Raw genomic sequence first — 16,916 nt, 5'->3', positions numbered from 1 at the left:
GGAGACACCCCAGCCTTGAACTGGAAAGAGAGGCTGAGCGCTCTGACTACAGCAGTAGCTGGGAGCGGCAGGAGAGGAGAGCAGCCTGCAAGGAGAAGGCTTGGAGATCTCACAGTCTTGACCTGGAGTCAGAGCATGGACTCTCAGACCAGGTACAGCACAGCAGAAAGCCAAGGAGACGAGGCAGAGAAAAGCACCTTCCTGCTCTGGAGGTGGAACTGGAGGCTGAGCAGGAGGCCTGGCAGCGGGGCAGCAGCCAGCTGGGGCGCTCAGGAAAGCACAGACCTGGCCCTGGTGGGCACTCCTCACACGGCATGGGGCACGACGAGGAGCTCCACGGTGCAGAATCTAGAGACAGTCGTAGGAGGGGTGAGGAGAGAGACTGCAAAAGGACAGGACACAGGAGACCTTCTCCTTCCCTCCATGCTGTGTCCCAGGGAAAGGTTGGAGGCTACCAGCAAGACTCAGGTAACCAAGTGATGGGGAAGGTGTACGGCCATGTGGAGATGGACCTTTGCGTGCCCCCTCCTAGCATCCACGGTCTGTGGGGTTTCTTTGAAGGTGCTCTTCCAGTAGCTCTCCACAGTGAATTCTGTCTGGTTTTCTCCCTTAGGTAGTTGAGCTTTTCCTTATCTATTAATATTCTTGCTGTGTTTGTTTCCTGACATGGCCCCTGGCATCAGGGATATGCAAGATGGTATTTTTGGAAGTGGTGTTCTCAGTGACCTGTGTGTTTAAAAACCAACCAAAAAAACCCCAACAAACCCCAAACCAAATAAACTCATAGAATCACAGAATGGTAGGAGTTAGAAGGGACCTCCAGTGATCATTCAGTCCAACCCCTCTGCCAGAGCAGGAGCACCCAGGGCAGGTCACACAGGAACACATCCAGGTGGGTTGTGAAAGTCTCCAGAGAAGAAGACTCCACAGCCTCTCTGGGCAGCATGTTCAGTTGTTTTGTCACCCTCACAAAGTATTTCCTGATATTGACATGGAACCTCCTCTGCTTCAGCTTGTACCCACTGCCCCTTGTCCTATCGTTGGATATCACTGAGCAGAGCCTGGCTCCATCCTCCTGACACTGCCCTGCACATCTATATAAACATGAATGAGGTCACCCCTCAGGCTCCTCTGCTCCAAGCTGCAGAGCCCTCAGCTCCCTCAGCCTGTCCTCAGCAGGAAGATGTTCCACTGCCTTAATCATCAACCCCCCAAACTTCTGTTTCTCTTGACAAATGTAATGCTGTGGTGCACTTGCACAAGTAAAAGAACAACTCAACCCACCAAAACCCAAGTGTTAGGGTAGCATTTGTGGGTTTTTTGCAGGGCTTTAAGTGAGGACAGTACCTGTGTAGTTCCTGTTTTTCAGTAATGCTTGGGGACAGGTGGGTTTTAAAGACCCAGCTCCATCTTTCAGCTTTGAAAACCACCCTGGGAGCGTGGGTGACCTGTGTCTTTGTGAAAGAAGCTTGGAGACTTGGATCTGTGTCTGTGACAGCACAGGAAATTTGTGCTTTAAGCCATCTACAGGTCTTCTCCTGGGTAAGGTGGGAGTCATAGAATGGTTTGGAGTGGAAGGGACCTCCACAGGTCATCCAGTCCAACCCCTCTGCAGTCAGCAGGGATATCCTCCATGAGATCATGTTGCTCAGAGCCTTAGTCTAGCCTGACATTGACTATCTCCAAGGATGGGGCCTCAACCACCTCCCTGGACAACCTATTGCAATGTTTCTCCATCCTCATGGTAAAGAACTTGTTCCTAACATCCAGTCTAAGTCTCCTCTTGTCTGATTTCTAACCATTGCATGTATGTCTTTGGAGATACTGGGAGAGCTGTCATTGGTCTCCATCATGCAGTAGATCTTTACAGAAGTGGAAAGTGTTAATTAGGTCTTTATATAATCTGTGATAAGGTGTGGATCCAAATGACTCAGTATCTCATCACATTGAGTCAGAATGTGAGCCAGAAGCTCACATCCTCTTCCTGTGGGCCATGCTCATGATAGGCTTCCTACTCCCCTGAGTGCAGGCAGGGGTGATGTGGAAGTAACATTTATTGTTGTCCTCTGAGCAAATGAAGCCTGGCACCAGTCAGTGTGTGAAGAAAGTTCCGCTTCAGCCTGGTCAGCAAACAATTCCTGGAAATTGACTTTTATTCATAGAGTGGTGTATGGGAGCCTCTCAGCCCTGTTGTTCATTCTTGTGTGGTATAACAGTGGTTCCCCTGACCTTGGAAGCACTCTGAGGAATTTAACTGTGGCCAACCCTGTGCCAGGGTTCTTCACAGCTTGGATTGATTGCACCATGGGGGAAAGGCCAGGTGCCATGTTAGGATTAAATTGTGGGTTTATTATATTTTCTTTTCTCCTAAGGGAGGTGTTAATTGCCTAAGGACACTGATCAGTTGACTAAATCAAAAAACCCAGCCACAAAAACCCCAACAACCAACCATCCAAACACCAAAACCAACCAGAAAACTACCCAAAAAGCAAAAAAAATAAAACCAAACTCAACTCAACCCAACCCCTCTTTTAGTACCTGGAGAAGAATGAGTTTCCTATCCCGCAGTTGTATTCTTGGTTAACACATGAGGTCCTTGGCCCTCTGCAGTGTGAAGCCTTGTTGGGATTTGCTGATAGTTTGTCAATAGATGCACAGGAATTTTTTTGAGGCTGGTGGGTTGGTTACTTCCTGGTTTTCCCCCACTTTGGTCTTACCTGCTGGGAAGCAAACTGTGAGGTGACCCAGTAAAATGGAACAGGTATTTATAATGAATGTGCAGATGGTGGTAGCTGGAGGTATGATAGCTTGGAGTGAAATCTCTGTTGTGAGTTTGAGGTGGAAGAGACACAGATGGATACCCAGAGTATTTCTGTTCTTGGGACATAAAGTAGAAAGCTCCTTGAGGTGCCTGAGATGTTTCAACAATACAGTTCAGACTGCAGATGGAAGGAGAAGTGCAAATAGGCTATGGAGGAACTCAAACTGCATCGTTTCACATCACTTGGGGATGTTTTAATTTGAAAACAAGCAGGTCAAACTTCCTGCTCAAAGCTAAAAATGAACCTTACATGAACTTCAAAAAGGCTTCCTTAGCTGTTTTCTCACTAGGATTTGTAAAATTCATGGGTCAGCCCATGGAAGAAATTGTCAGAAGCTTCATAGGAGTCTTTCCCAAGCAGCTTTTGCAGCCCATGCTGCTCTAGAGGTATGTTTAGAGACTGCAGATGTTGGGCTGCTCTTTGCTGCTGGGATAATTGTGGTTCCTTTGCTAGCATCACTGTGTCAGCAAGGAGTGCTTCAAGGGATGTGGCCTCTTCTGCCATGTAGTTGTTTTGGTTGTGGTGTATCAAATATTTCTGTGTGCATAGAGAAGCCTCCCTAAGGTGCATGCTGCACCTCAGCTGAAGGTCCACTCAAAGCAGCTGTCCTGTCATGGACTCTGTTCCTCCTGAATGGGGATTTTGCAAGTGGCTTTTGGGGAGATGCTGGGGAGATTTCCTTACCAACACATCTGGGAAATGGGTGAGTTGATTGTGTGTTGTGTTGTGGTTTTTTTTTTTTTTTCTTCCTCTCACAATTCTGTAGGCACCAGGTTGAGAGGGTCACAGCAGGCCATGTATGATAAACCCCAGAGTGAACAGGAGCTGTCTGATGCTGAGATTGCTCGGAAGCTGCAGGAGGAAGAGCTTCTGGTAAGTAGAGAAGATGCATTAGACAAGTCAGAGGAACTAGCCAGCAATGACAGCTTTAATTTGGAAACCTTTCCTACACATTTTACTGATTTAAAACCTAAAACCTTGTTACTGTGCAGTCTGGTCATTACCTTTACCTCCTATAGAAACACCCAGAAGTGAAATGATAGAAGCAGAGTGATTAGGAATGTTTCCAGGCAGGTAAAGATGGCCTGTAGTTGCTGTGGTCAGCCCAGAAGGGAGAGAAACTATTGCCTGCTTCTGAGAGGGAGGGCAGCAGGGTGGGCAGTGCCTTGTTGTGTGGCCTGGCAGATAGATGAGAGCAAAACTGGGCTGTAAAGCTGAAATGACAGTTTTGGTGCTGGGTTGTGAGGGAAGTATTAAGCTAGCCAAGTATGTTTGGAGAGGATGGTAGAGTGTGTTTGTGTGGACAGCTACCTGCCCTGCCTGGTAGTATGAATAATCTGGAGATGTTTCATTTTTTCTTTCTTTCTTTTTTCCCCTGTTTTTCCCTCTCTCCTGTTTGTTTTTTTCCCAGGCTAGTGAGGCAGATCAGAAGGCAGCTCAAGTAGCTCAAGATGAGGTGAGCAAGAAGTCAAATGTTTGCAGTATTCCCTTACTGGTAGAAACTGGCAAACCCAACTTGCCCCCTCTGACCCTCTAGTTGTTTGTTTCCTGCCTTATAGTTGAAGCTCTGGGCTCCAGTGGGGCTTTTCCTAGCTGGTTTTCATGTGTGTGCTCCAGCTGGCCAAGGAAGATGTTGTCCTGCCTGCTGCAGCCATGGCAGAGGAAGGAAGTTCATGGCTCTGAAAGTGCCATCTCTTGTAACTGAGCCCCAAGGGATGTTATCAGAGATGCTGCAAAATGACCTCCCTCACTGAAGGAAAAGGGATGAAGGGGAGAAAGGCTCTGCAAATGCAGCTCTGGCAAATCAGAGGTCCACTGAGCATGCTGCATGTCATAGTAAGGATTGGAAGGGACCACAAGGATCATCTAGTTCCAACCCCCCTGCCATGGGCAGGGACACCTCACACCAGATCAGGCTGGCCAGAGCCTCATCCAGCCTGGCTGCAAACACCTCCAGGGATGGGACCTCAAACACCTCCCTGGACAACCCATTCCAGTGTCTCACCACTCTCATGGTGAAGAACTTCTTCCTTACATCCAGCCTGAATCTCCCCACTTCCAGCTTTATTCCATTCCCCCCAGTCCTGTCACTACCTGAGATCCTGAAAAGTCCCTCCCCAGCTTTCTTGGAGCCCCCTTCAGATACTGGAATGCCACAATAAGGTCACCTCTGAGTCTTCTCTTCTCCAGACTGAACAGCCCCAACTCTTTCAGTCTGTCCTCATAGCAGAGCAGCTTCAGCCCTCTGCTCATCCTGGTGGCCCTTCTCTGGACACCTTCCAGCATGTCCAGATCCCCCTTGTAAAAGAGGCTCCAGAACTGGATGCAGTACTCCAGGTGGGGTCTCACCAGAGCTGAGCAGAGGGGGAGAATCACCTCCCTTGACCTGCTGGCCACACTACTCCTGCTGCAGCCCAGGCTCTGGTTGGCTTTCTGGGCTGCAAGTGCACATTGACAGCTCATGTTGAGCTTGTCACCCACCAGCACCCCCAAGTCCCTCTCCTCAGGGCTGCTTTCCAGCCAGTCACTGCCCAGCCTGGATTTGTGCTTGGGATTGCCTCGACCCAGATGCAGGACCCTGCACTTGGTCTTGTTGAGACTTGTTTTGGGTGGCATCTTGGCTTTGCACCTTCCCCATTCAGCAGCTGCCCATAGGAGAGGTTTTCAGTAGCTGGAACCCACAAGAGCAGTAAAACCATCTGACTTCTCTCTCCATTCTCCCTTCTAGGAAATTGCCCGACTCTTAATGGCTGAGGAGAAAAAGGCTTTCAAGAAAGGAAAGGAGAGAGAAAAGTCTTCCTTGGAAAAGAGGAGACATGATCAAGACTGGAAGGTACAGGAGGTGTTCCAGAGGGATGTGGGGGTGTATGGTGAGAGCAAAAGAAATGGTGCAGGCTCATGCATCTAAAGGGTCTTGCTGCCTGTTACTCAGCTCTTTCCTAAGTCTTTTGGAGTGACCTGGTTAGATGCTCTTTGGCTTCAGCCTCAAGCAAAGGTAAGCCTTGGGCTCTGGCCTTTGAGGATGGGGCTCACAAGGATGCCACAGCACCTTGTAGTCTCCCTTATTTGCTGTCAGTCCTCCTGGTGCAGGACCTTCCCTCTGCTGAACGAGAAGCAGTAGAAGCAGGAGCTGGCTCTGTTTGTGCACTGCAGGTATAAAAGGCAATGCAGCTGCTCCAGTGTCACTCTGTTTCATAATTAAATGACAGCACTGAGTGCATCAAGCCTAGGTTTTTGCATGAGTAGCACTGCAGAGGCTTGGCTAGCTGATGTGGAAAGTGACAGAAAACAGATGTCATGGTCTGCAGTGGTAAGGTGCTAAAGGGAGCGTTATGGTAACCTTTGGGCCATTTGGAGGTGGCTCTGATGTTTTCAACCTCCTTACTGTGTTAGAGTGGTTGCAGGAGCACAGCTGTGTGCAGCCAGTGCCTTGTGCCTCACCCTGCCATGTGCACAGTCATTGCACTCTGACTGTACTCCACCCCAGCTTCAGGATGGGTCCCCCAGTGCTGTCTCAGAGCTGGGTCTAGAGCTTCATTTACTGCAAACCGGTCCTGCTGCCGCTGCCGTTCACCTCTGGCTGTAGTCAGTTTTGTGTATAAACTGAGCACAGGAGGTCTGCATGAAGCTGTGGCAGCCCCAGAGCACTGGGTGCTGTCCTGCAAGGCCCACAGGTGAGCTGCTTTCCCTTCTTCCCATCAGCGTGATGCAAGCGAGTCCACGTGCTCAAGGTCAAAAGAAGGGCCTGAAGCTCAGCGGCACAAAGGCGACAGGTCTGCAAGGTGAGCTTGAAATGGGCAGCTGCAGGTGAGAAGCTGCTCAGAAGCTGAATCCTTGTGTGGTGACCTGTCTGACCCACCCACAAGGGGCTTGGTAGACAGCAGAGGATCTAGCAGTGAAAAGAGGTGGAGGGCACAGAGCTGGTGAGGTGTTTGGAGCCGTGCGTCACTCGCTGTGCTCGTGGCATTTGTCCCGATCAGTCTCCCTGCCTGCTGCTGACAGAGATTGATGACTTTGTGCAGTGACATTTGTTAAATGGCAAAGAAACATTGAGAGGGTTAAAACACTTCTGGGGATGTGAAACCAAATGTCATCTCTGGGCAGGAAGGAGTAATCACAATGTATTTGCACAGCTGCTCCCCTGGGTACCTGCTGCCCAGTTAGGCCCTCTGTGCTCTTCGTGTTGCTGGGTGTGAACGTCCCTCTGCAAGCAAGTATATTGTGCTTTGGGGTACCTCACCCTAGAGCTGATGCAGATGTGCTGTTTCTGAAGCTCTTGGTACCCTGGCCTGATGCTCCTCATGAGGGACTGAACCCTGGAAGTGATTCCTGGTGGCTTTGATTTCCAATGGAGATAACGACCCTAGAAAGTTTTTTGAATTTACAAAAGAAACAAGTGAGCTGTGCAGGTGGAGACCGAGAGAGATCTTATTGAAATACTCTGGGATGAAAACCAGACAAGCATTAAGCACTCTAAAATACTGCTCTCTTGAGGGAGAGTGCATCAGGCTTTCATCTTGAGAATTCTTTGCCTCCTGATAACTTGAAGCCATGATTAAATGAGAGCAGTCCATCCGAAGCTGTAAGCACTGCATTCCCCCTCTGCAGAAACAGTAGTGAGCTGTGCTTAGAGGAGCTGCTCTGTGTGGGGAAAGTCCAGGCCAAGCAGAGTTTTCATCAAACTAGCAGAGACAGGCCAGGCAGCTGAGATGTTACTTTTCCCATGCTGTTATGCCTCTGAATGTTTTTTATCCCCAACGCTTTCTCACTGTGCTTGGCAGATCACAGCCTCATCTGGATGACTTTGAACGTTCTCGGTATTACACGAGCCAGCCCAGCCCTTCACGCCAGATCCCCAAACCTGAGCTCTCCCCTAAAGGTAGGGAGGATCAAGCCCATGGTTGCCTCAAGCACTTGAGTTGTTGTGGGCTGTTTTCCTCAAATAAACAGCCTGCAGTATGTGTTACTGGAAAGAAGGAGAGGACAGTGTTGCCCCAGCAGGCAGACGATGCTGAGTTGTACCTGCTGAGCATGTTGCAAGCTGAGAGATGAAAAAGCTGAATTGGTTTGCCTTGAGTTTGTCAAACTGCTCTCTGCCTGTCCTCTGTGATCTCTTAATGATGAATGACTGTAAATCCAGGCAGTAAATGAAGGGGAAATAACATGGAGACAATGACATGATGGATTTTAGGTGACTCACTAGTATCCAACAATCCAAAACAAGACAGAACCTGGCAGTGTCACCTAATGGGTGGATGGGAACAGGCTGGTTTTGTTCCTGTAGCATCTCAGCAGTGGTTTCTTGGCTTGTTTCCTCAAGTCATTTGGCACAAGAGCAGTGTGGTTAGGGTCACCCCCTTTCAGTTTTTTAAATGAGAATGCCAGTTGCATGAGGTATCTGTTAGAGTCTCTGGGGCAGGAAGTGGGCAACCAGACTTGGACAAAGTCACTCTGGTTTAGGAAGAAGTTTTGTACTTAGGAAGTTGTGCACCATGAGGGTGGTGGAACACTGCAACAGGTTGCCCAGGGAGGTGGTTGAGGCTCCAGCCCTGGAGATATATAAGGTGAGGCTGGACAGGGCTCTGGGCAGCCTGATCTAGTTGAGGATGTCCCTGCTGACTGCAGAGGGGGTTGGATTGGATGACCTTTGGAGGTCCTTTCCAATCCAGACCATTTGATGATTCTAGGTTTCTTCCAGCTGAATGTGACTTAAATGTGGGCACTTTCCAAAATGTAAACTTTGGGAAACATGTGTTTGGTCTTCATCAGACAGACTGGGAAGTTTGCAGTTAGCATTTTTTTTCTTCCCAGGATCTATCCTTACAGATTGTTTTTGTTTGTTTTCCTTTCCAGGCTCCCGTAGGAAGCAGTAAGCTGTGCTAAGCCTTTGCTTGGGTACTGACTCTTCTGTAGCAAACATTACTGGAATTTGCCAGGCAACTTTCTTGATTCCTTACACAATGGGAGGTCCACCTTCCTCTCCCAGGATCTCCTCTTAGGTGTCATCATATTAAGGAGCATTGTTTGTTTCAATTTCTTACCCAGAGGTGATGGCTGGAGCAGGACAGTGCAATCTAGCTGCCACTGAGCTATGTAAATCAACCAGCTGGCTGTAACAGCTCCCTTTGACCTTCTTTCCAGGCTTGCCTTTTAATTTTTAAGCTTTGGCTGGAGCTCTGACAAACAGGAAAAAGAGAAACATGTTCAACAGGGAGGAAAAAATTAAAGATCTGAGCTGAGTTTAAAAAGATGCAAAAAATTGGGAGTACAAGTCCTTTCCATGTCAGGATGGCTTAGCAAAGAGTTCTAAGAGGAAGTCTGGAGAAGAGAAGGCTCTGAGGAGACCTTATTATGGCCTTCCAGTATCTGAAGGGGGCCTACAAGAAAGCTGGTGGGGGACTTTTTAGGCTGTCAGTTAGTGATAGGCCTGGGGGGAATGGAGCAAAACTAGAAATGGGTAGATTCAGATCAGATGTTAGGGAGAAATTCTTCCCCATGTGGGTTGTGAGACACTGGCACAGGTTGCCCAGGGAGGTGGTGGAAGCCTCATGCCTGGAGATTTTTAAGGCCAGGCTGAATGTGGCTGTGAGCAACCTGATCTAGTGTGAGGTGTCCCTGCCCATGGCAGGAGGGTTGGCTCTAGATGATGCTTGAGGTCCCTTCCAACCCTGACAATTCCATGATTCTATGAAATGTGTTCTTCCTCTGTTGGGTAAGGCAGCTGAGCCAGCCTGACAGTCATGCTGGCTTGCAGGAAGGAGAGAGGAACACACACCAGCAAGAGGCAGAACCTGGGACTGCTGAGGAAGAAGTTGCCTATAGAAGAATATTTCTGATGTGCTATATTTCTTTCTAGGGGTTTGCAGCAGTCTGGGCAGAGTGTGTAACTGGGTTTTTAGCTCCAGGATCTGGTATAGAACAGTGCAGAGGAAATAGTTTCAACTGCAATTTTTCCTCGTGTGCATGACTTTGAAGACATGCCAGGGAGTTGATGAAGCTGTGAGTTGTGGATTGGGAAGGGTCATACAAACATTTTAAATGCCTGAAGGGACCTCTGTGGTCACCTGCTTTGAGCTTCAGTGTGGTTGAAGCCAAGGAATTCCACTGAAGTAAAGAAAGAACTCTGACTTCTAGCTGAGTACAGCAACTTGGGGCTGAACCTGCACATGTCTTGGAGATGTGCCTGGAAGAAGGCCATATGAGCACTGAATCCAAAAATCCACAGTTTCTGCTAACTTGGAGCTAGATGCAGAGTGCCAAACAGTCCCCAGGGTGTCTGTGCTGGTCCCTTTTTTCCCTTCACTATGAAGATATTTTTTCTCCTGTACAAATAGGAAGCCTTTTCCCTTGGCCTCCTCATTTCAATTATTTATCTTTTTTCTTCCTTTTTTTTTTTTTGTGGGGGGGTATGTGTGTCTGACATTTTGTTCAGGTGCATTTTTAAACTACAAAGCTGATCATCTGGACACTGGCTTGGAGTCTGTTCAGACAGCAGAGGGTAGTTACTCATTTGCCAGTGCAGTTGATGGCAGCAGGCTGGGCTGTGTTGCTCCTACAGACCAGCTGCCTTGGTGCCCAGCACTGAGTCTGTCCCACCAAGCTCTTTGTCTTTTTCTGGCAGCTGTGACTCCACTGCTGGCTTTGTTGAGGAAGGGAGCTGTGACTCTGCTCATCCTCACCACCAGTCAGCCTGGGAAAGGAGCTTTGACAGCTCTGTAGGGCTTTGTGGAGAGCACCTGCTGGTGTGGGGTATTGATAGGAGACTGGAAGAGATCCTGGCTCTCTGCTCTTAACAATTGACTTCTAATGAACAAGTCAAACTCCAAAGCTTTAAAAGCTTTAACTTTGGCTGTTGTCTTTGGTCAACAGATCTGCAGGAAGACAATGCAGCTCCTTTTACTCACCAGCTGAAAGGGTATTTTTAAGAGTACAACATGAGGCCTTATCTTGCCTTGGCCAACAGCTCTCATCTCTTGCCCCACATGGGAGGATGACAGCAGTTCATATGCTGTGTGAAGAACCAGGTAACCCCTGGCAGGTCTCTGTTCCAGGCATACACTAGACCAAAACTGTGTAAGGTAGGATTTTGTGCAGTGGCAGCAACATGTTCACAGGCTCACAGGATGTTAGGGGTTGGAAGGGACCTCTGGAGATCTTTGAGTCCAAGCCCCCTGCCAGAGCAGCACCATAGAATCCAGCACAGCTCACACAGGAACACATCCAGATGGGGCTTGAAAGTCTTCAGAGGAAGAGACTCCACAACCTCTCTGGGCAGCCTGTGCCAGGGCTCTGGGACCATTACAGTAAAGAAGTTCTTCCTCATGTTGAGGTGGAACCTCCTGTGCTGGAGTTTGTATCCATTGCCACTTGTCCTGTCCCAGGCACAAGTGAGCAGAGGCTGTCCCTGTCCCTTCCTTTTGACCCCCAGCCCTCAGCTATTGATAGACATTGATCAGATCCCTCTCAGCCTTCTCCTCTCCAAACTAAACACCCCCAGGGCTCTCACCCTCTCCTCCCCAGGCAGTGCTGCAGTCCCTTCAGCATCCTTGTAGCCCTCTGTTGGACTCTCTCCAGCAGATCCCTGTCCCTCTTGAACTGGGGAGCCCAGAACTGGATGCAATATTCCAAGTGGAGCCTCAGCCTTGCTTCCAGACTGAGAGCTTGCTCACCTGCAGGAACCCTTAAGTGACTTGCAAGCTCTGGTTTGCTCTCTGCTGCTTCTCAGGAAATCTCCCAGCCGGCGCCTAGGTTTTACTGTCCTCGCCCTGTGCCCTCCTCTCGTTCCATCTCTGCCCATTCAGAAGTGTTAAAGTTGTTTTGAAAGATCCAGAAAAAAGAACAACACAAGACTGTATTATTGTTACTCTTTGTTTTTTAAATTGTTGTTATTGTTTGCTAACTTTGGGCCTGTGTGGCAACTTCAGCTACAATGGTTTTATTTTGTAAAAATTTATTTTTGTATTTCATGTCACAGTCAAAATTTCTACTGCTGAAGATGTGCTTTTTTGATTCCTTTTTTTCCCCCCCTTTTTTGTTCCTTTTTTTATCTTTGGTTCCTTTCTGTTTGTTTTTTTCTTTGGTTCCTTTCTGTTTGTTTTTTTTCTTTGGTTCCTTTCTGTTTGTTTTTTTTCTTTGGTTTCTTTCTGTTTGTTTTTTTTCTTTGGTTCCCTTCTGTTTGTTTTTTTTCTTTGGTTCCCTTCTGTTTGTTTTTTTTTCTTTGGTTCCCTTCTGTTTGTTTTTTTTTCTTTGGTTCCCTTCTGTTTGTTTTTTTTTCTTTGGTTCCCTTCTGTTTGTTTTTTTTTTCTTTGGTTCCTTTCTGTTTGTTTTTTTTCTTTGGTTCCTTTCTGTTTGTTTTTTTTCTTTGGTTCTTTCTGTTTGTTTTTTTCCTTTGTTCCCTTTGTTTGTTTTTTTTTTTTTTCCTTTGTTTTTTTTTTTTTCTTTGTTCCTTCTGTTTGTTTTTTTTTCTTTGGTTCCTTCTGTTTGTTTTTTTTTCTTTGGTTCCTTTCTGTTTGTTTTTTTTTCTTTGTTCTTTTTTGTTTTTTTTTTTCCTTTGGTTCCTTTCTGTTTGTTTTTTTTCTTTGGTTTTTCTTTTTTTTTTTTTTTTTTTCCTTTGTTTTTTTTTTGTTTTGTTTTTTTTTCCTTTGGTTCCTTTCCTTTTTTTTTTTTTGTTTTTTTCCTTTGTTTTTTCCTTTTTTTTTTGTTTGTTTTTTTCCTTTGGTTCCTTTCCCTTTTTTTTTTTTTTGTTTTTTTTCCCTTTGTTTTTTCCTTTTTTTTTTGTTTGTTTTTTTCCTTTGGTTCCTTTCCCGTTTGTTTTGGTTTGTTTTTTTTCCTTTGGTTTCCTTTCCTTTTTTTTGTTTTTTTTTTTTTTTCCTTTCCTGTTTGTTTTTTCCTTTGTTCCTTTTTTTTGTTTTGTTTTTTTTCCTTTGGTTCCTTTCCCGTTTGTTTTGGTTTGTTTTTTTCCTTTGGTTCCTTTCCTGTTTGTTTTTTTCCTTTGGTTCCTTTCCCTTTTTTTTGGTTTGTTTTTTTCCCCTTTGGTTCCTTTCCCTTTTTTTTTGGTTTGTTTTTTTTCCCCTTTGGTTCCTTTCCCTTTTTTTTTGGTTTGTTTTTTTCCCCTTTGGTTCCTTTCCCTTTTTTTTGGTTTGTTTTTTTCCCCTTTGGTTCCTTTCCCTTTTTTTTGGTTTGTTTTTTTTCCCCTTTGGTTCCTTTCCCTTTTTTTGGTTTGTTTTTTTTCCCCTTTGGTTCCTTTCCCTTTTTTTTTTTTTTTCCCCTTTGGTTCCTTTCCCTTTTTTTTTTTTTTTTCCCTTTGGTTCCTTTCCCTTTTTTTTTTTTCCCTTTGGTTCCTTTCCCTTTTTTTTTTTTTTTTTCCCTTTGGATCCTTTCCCTTTTTTTTTTTTTTTTTTTCCTTTGGTTCCTTTCCTTTTTTTTCCTTTTTTCCCCTTTTTTTGTTGTTCCTTTCTTCTTTTTTGCTCCTTTCCTTTTTCCCTTTCCCTTGCCATCAGACTGTATTTATTGCTGAAATGGATACCTGCTGGGGTGTTGTTTGGGGTTTTTTTATCTACTAATACTTGTGCAAATCCCCCCAGCCCAAGCCCTGCTGCTTGTTTCATCTGGTGCACTTGTGAGAACTGGATAGGGAAAAATCCTGCCAAATCAGGAAGGGGTTGGTTTGGTTTGTATTCACTGTGCACGGGGGGGGACCACAGTGACCCTCTGTACGAGGCAAGGGGAAATGGCCAACTTTGGTGGTCTGTCTTGTGCTGCCCTTGCCTGATCTAACTTCTGTCCCACTCTAATCAGAAGAGTCATGAAGCCCCTGGGCCTGCTGGCATTTGAAGAAACCCAGGGGAATGCTTGGGTGTATCAGAGAATTAACTGCAAGGGTGCAGCTGCAGGGTGTGGAGTCTCCTCAAGGGGAGCCACCAATGGTGTGCTGGAATTCGTGGCCCTTGCCACTCTTCTGCCCAGCTGACCTCAGCCCGTGCATCTCTCTGTGCTGGTGAACAGCCCTGGTGATCCACTGGGTATTGACCTTATGGGATGGATCAAGCAGGATCACTTCAAAAAGCTTGGAAGTGGAATCTTCAGCCACCCAATATGAGTTCAAGGCTCGCAGAGCCCCACAGTGATGACCAGCACCTTCCTCTGCTACAGACTGAAGGCTCCAGGTGAACTTCAGCTGGTTGACACCAAGCTGATAACTGCAATGGCAGTGAGTGGAAATGATAGGAGAGAAGACTCCAGTTGGTTTTATTTGGAAGCTGGGTAAAGTCTTAAGAACATTTCAGTGCCTACTCTGTGGAGCTGCAGATTCTCCTTAATGGCCTCCTCGGGCTAGCCAAACCCTCCAGCCATGGCACCAAAGGAAGGATCCCAGGAGCATCTGCTGCTTCCTTGGATGCCTTCAGGGAATGCTGATTGCTTTATGGACTGCTTTGCCCCATATCTTCCCTCAGTCCTTACAATTTTATTCTTACTCTCTACCTTGAATAATTTGCTATCCCTTTTAAGTGTTTCTGCTGTTGTTGTTTTTTTCATAGCCCTTGTGCAAAGGGTGGCCCTGAAGAAGGCCCTGTTGGAAGGGGCTAACACCTATGGAGAGAGGCAGAAAATGCTAAGAGTGGTAGCTGAGGAAAGCATGTGGTAAACAGGGTACAAGCAGGACAGTTGTACCTCTAATAGATGTTCAGCTCAGGCAGTCAGCAAGTGACAGAATCCCTCAGGCAAAGGTTGCATCTGGACTTGAACATTTTGTCACCACTTTTGGAAGGAGATTCCATCATACCATTGAAGTCAGCAAGAGTTGTTAAGGTCATGGATAAGCAAGGAGCTGATTCACCTTGGGTTCTGCTGAGCGTCGAGAAGGTGCAGCCTGAGCAGGGAAGGTGCACAAGCAGCACCTTGCAGGTGCCCTGCTGGAAGGGGGCACAACAAAGCTGGTGGGAAGAAACAATTGGAGCAATATTTCCTTTCTGGGACAGAAAAACATGGAAATAACTTAACTTTTGTCCTTGTTTTCTCTTGCCAAGTTTCAGCAGCTTTGCCAACGGCTTTGCTTTCGATTTAGTAGCACACCGGAACCCTTCCTGGCGTCCCTCAGGTCTCAGCATCCCTTTTTGACTGCCTGGCAACAAGGTGGCAAATTCATCCCCATGAACTCCTGGCACTTCCTGACCTCCATGGTAGGCACATCTCACCAGCAAGAGTTCTGGCCACCTCCTCAGCTCCGTCCGAAGCACAACGAGTGGTCTGCAGAAGAGAGGTGGGGGCGAAACCAAGCGACTGTGCCTTACTCGCAGGGATGCTCAACGTCTTCAGCAGGCTGGTCTGAGTCACCTTGCTAGCAAACACTGTCTTAATGTGAACTGCACAGCTTCCTGCAGCAAGAAGTGTTTGTGGTTGTGTGGCTAGATCCAACAGGTTAAGCCCATCTGTTTGTTTTTTGTTTTTCTTTAGAAGAACTTCCTGGTTTTGAACTCAGTGGGGTGGGGAAATATCAGCTGGTAGGGGATAGGTGAAGTCTCATCATTGAAATTTCTTCTTTTGGGGAGGAAGGGCAGGAGTTACAAATGCTGCCATCTGCTTCAGTCTGTGAAAGGGATCTTGTGTGTACAGCATTTTTGTATCTCTGTGTTCCCACCTGTCAGGATTTGAATCAGGATTAATAACTGCGAGGGGGGTGAGGAGAGAGGAAAAAAAATGGATTTTCATTTTTACAGTGCTAGACCTTTGCTCATTTTTATTTTGTGCCAAATTGCAGCCACTGTTAGGTCCTGGTGCATTCATTCAGTTGGTTGCTATTGATCTGTGTGCAAGCTCACTGTGGATTGCTAATTTCTATACAAAGGGGAGCACTGGGAGGCAGTGTGAGGATTCCCCTACTTGGTTTACACTCTTGTGACACAGCCAGTCCATGAAACTCGTTGCTTCTTCCTCAGAATGATCTCCTAGGTGTCTGTCACCCACAGAGGTTGCTCCTGCCATTCCTCCAGGCAGCACTGCCACTGCCAGGCTGGGTGAGGTGCAGTAGGAAATGAAGCACAGCTCGTAGCGTGGCCAAGCTTTCTGCTGGCACTTCCAGCAGGGAGGGTGCTGCAGCAGGAATTCTCCTCTCTTTAAGGTTTACTCTGCCCTCTGTCCATGCCTAGTCTATGGACAGTTGGGTTTGTCCCAGTCTTGACACACTGAGTGCTTAGTTCTGCAGTTGCTTTGGGAGATGGGTGTGGGATCCAGCACTGAGGCACAGAGGTGCCCCTTGCACCACCTGCATCCTGGGCAGCCTGTCCATTGTCATTGTGGGGTACAGGCAGAAACCTCCAGAGACCCCAGTTTAATAGACTCATGGAATGCTTTGGGCTGGAAGGACCCTCCAAAGCTCACCCAGTCCAGCCTTCCTGCAGCCAGCAGGGATATCCTCCCACTAGATCAGGTTGCTCAGGGCCTTGGCTTGGCTGACCTGGGATGTCTCCAGGGCTGGGGCCTCACCCACCTCCCTGGGCACTCTGCACTCTTTCAAACACGTGCTGTAGCACCTTTCTGCCTGTGCTGCACACAAGTGCCACTTGCACTGCTGTGCCCAGGGCAGTTTTTGTGTTGAGAAGCTGCACTGACCTCAGCTTCTGAGCTGAGGATTAGAGCCACCTCCTCTCTGTGGGTAGTGCAGGGCAAGGGTTAGCTGTGCAGTTTGGGCTCTTGCAGGGGAGTCCCAGAGGACAGTGGCACACAGAAATGAGTTGTTGTTTTTTTTTCTACTTCACAGTAAAGAAGTTCCACTGTATCAGTGTTTATTCCTAACTAGACTCTGTGGTGTGTCTCCAGCTGCATCTGCACCCTGCAGTCCAGTTAACTGCCTCAGAGAAATGGCTGCAGTTGTCTCATTCAGCTCCTGAGGTTAAACTTTCAGCCTGTTGAGTCTCAGTGTGTGCTAAGAGCTGCATTAAGTCAGAAGACTTAAACTCCTCAGAGCTGCAACTGTCCCCAGTGCTGCAGCAGCTAATCCTGAAACACAAACTGCACACCCACAATAACCTCTCTATGCAAGCCTAGGGTTTGGTTTCCACCCCACCCTACCCTCTCCCCCCCACTATTTTTGACTGT

General features: G+C 47.2%; 1 protein-coding gene across 1 annotated transcript in view; it reads left to right on the top strand.

Annotated features, from left to right (window-relative positions):
- CCDC50 (coiled-coil domain containing 50) overlaps nt 1–9,374 on the top strand; it is a 50,366-nt gene extending 40,992 nt beyond the window's left edge. The window contains exons 8-13 of the mRNA XM_054386192.1: nt 3,589–3,695; nt 4,234–4,278; nt 5,551–5,655; nt 6,525–6,604; nt 7,604–7,701; nt 8,676–9,374. Coding sequence (XP_054242167.1) covers nt 3,589–3,695; nt 4,234–4,278; nt 5,551–5,655; nt 6,525–6,604; nt 7,604–7,701; nt 8,676–8,695 — 455 coding nt within the window. The 3' untranslated portion in view covers nt 8,696–9,374. The remainder of the gene's footprint in view (nt 1–3,588; nt 3,696–4,233; nt 4,279–5,550; nt 5,656–6,524; nt 6,605–7,603; nt 7,702–8,675) is intronic.
- The last annotated feature ends 7,542 nt before the right edge of the window (nt 9,375–16,916 follow it).

The sequence above is a fragment of the Indicator indicator genome, chromosome 13, assembly GCF_027791375.1.
Source record: "Indicator indicator isolate 239-I01 chromosome 13, UM_Iind_1.1, whole genome shotgun sequence".
Classification (NCBI taxonomy): Eukaryota; Metazoa; Chordata; class Aves; order Piciformes; family Indicatoridae; genus Indicator; species Indicator indicator.
The sequence above is the reverse complement of the archived record's forward strand: the minus strand, read 5'-3'. Positions and strand labels throughout refer to the sequence as shown.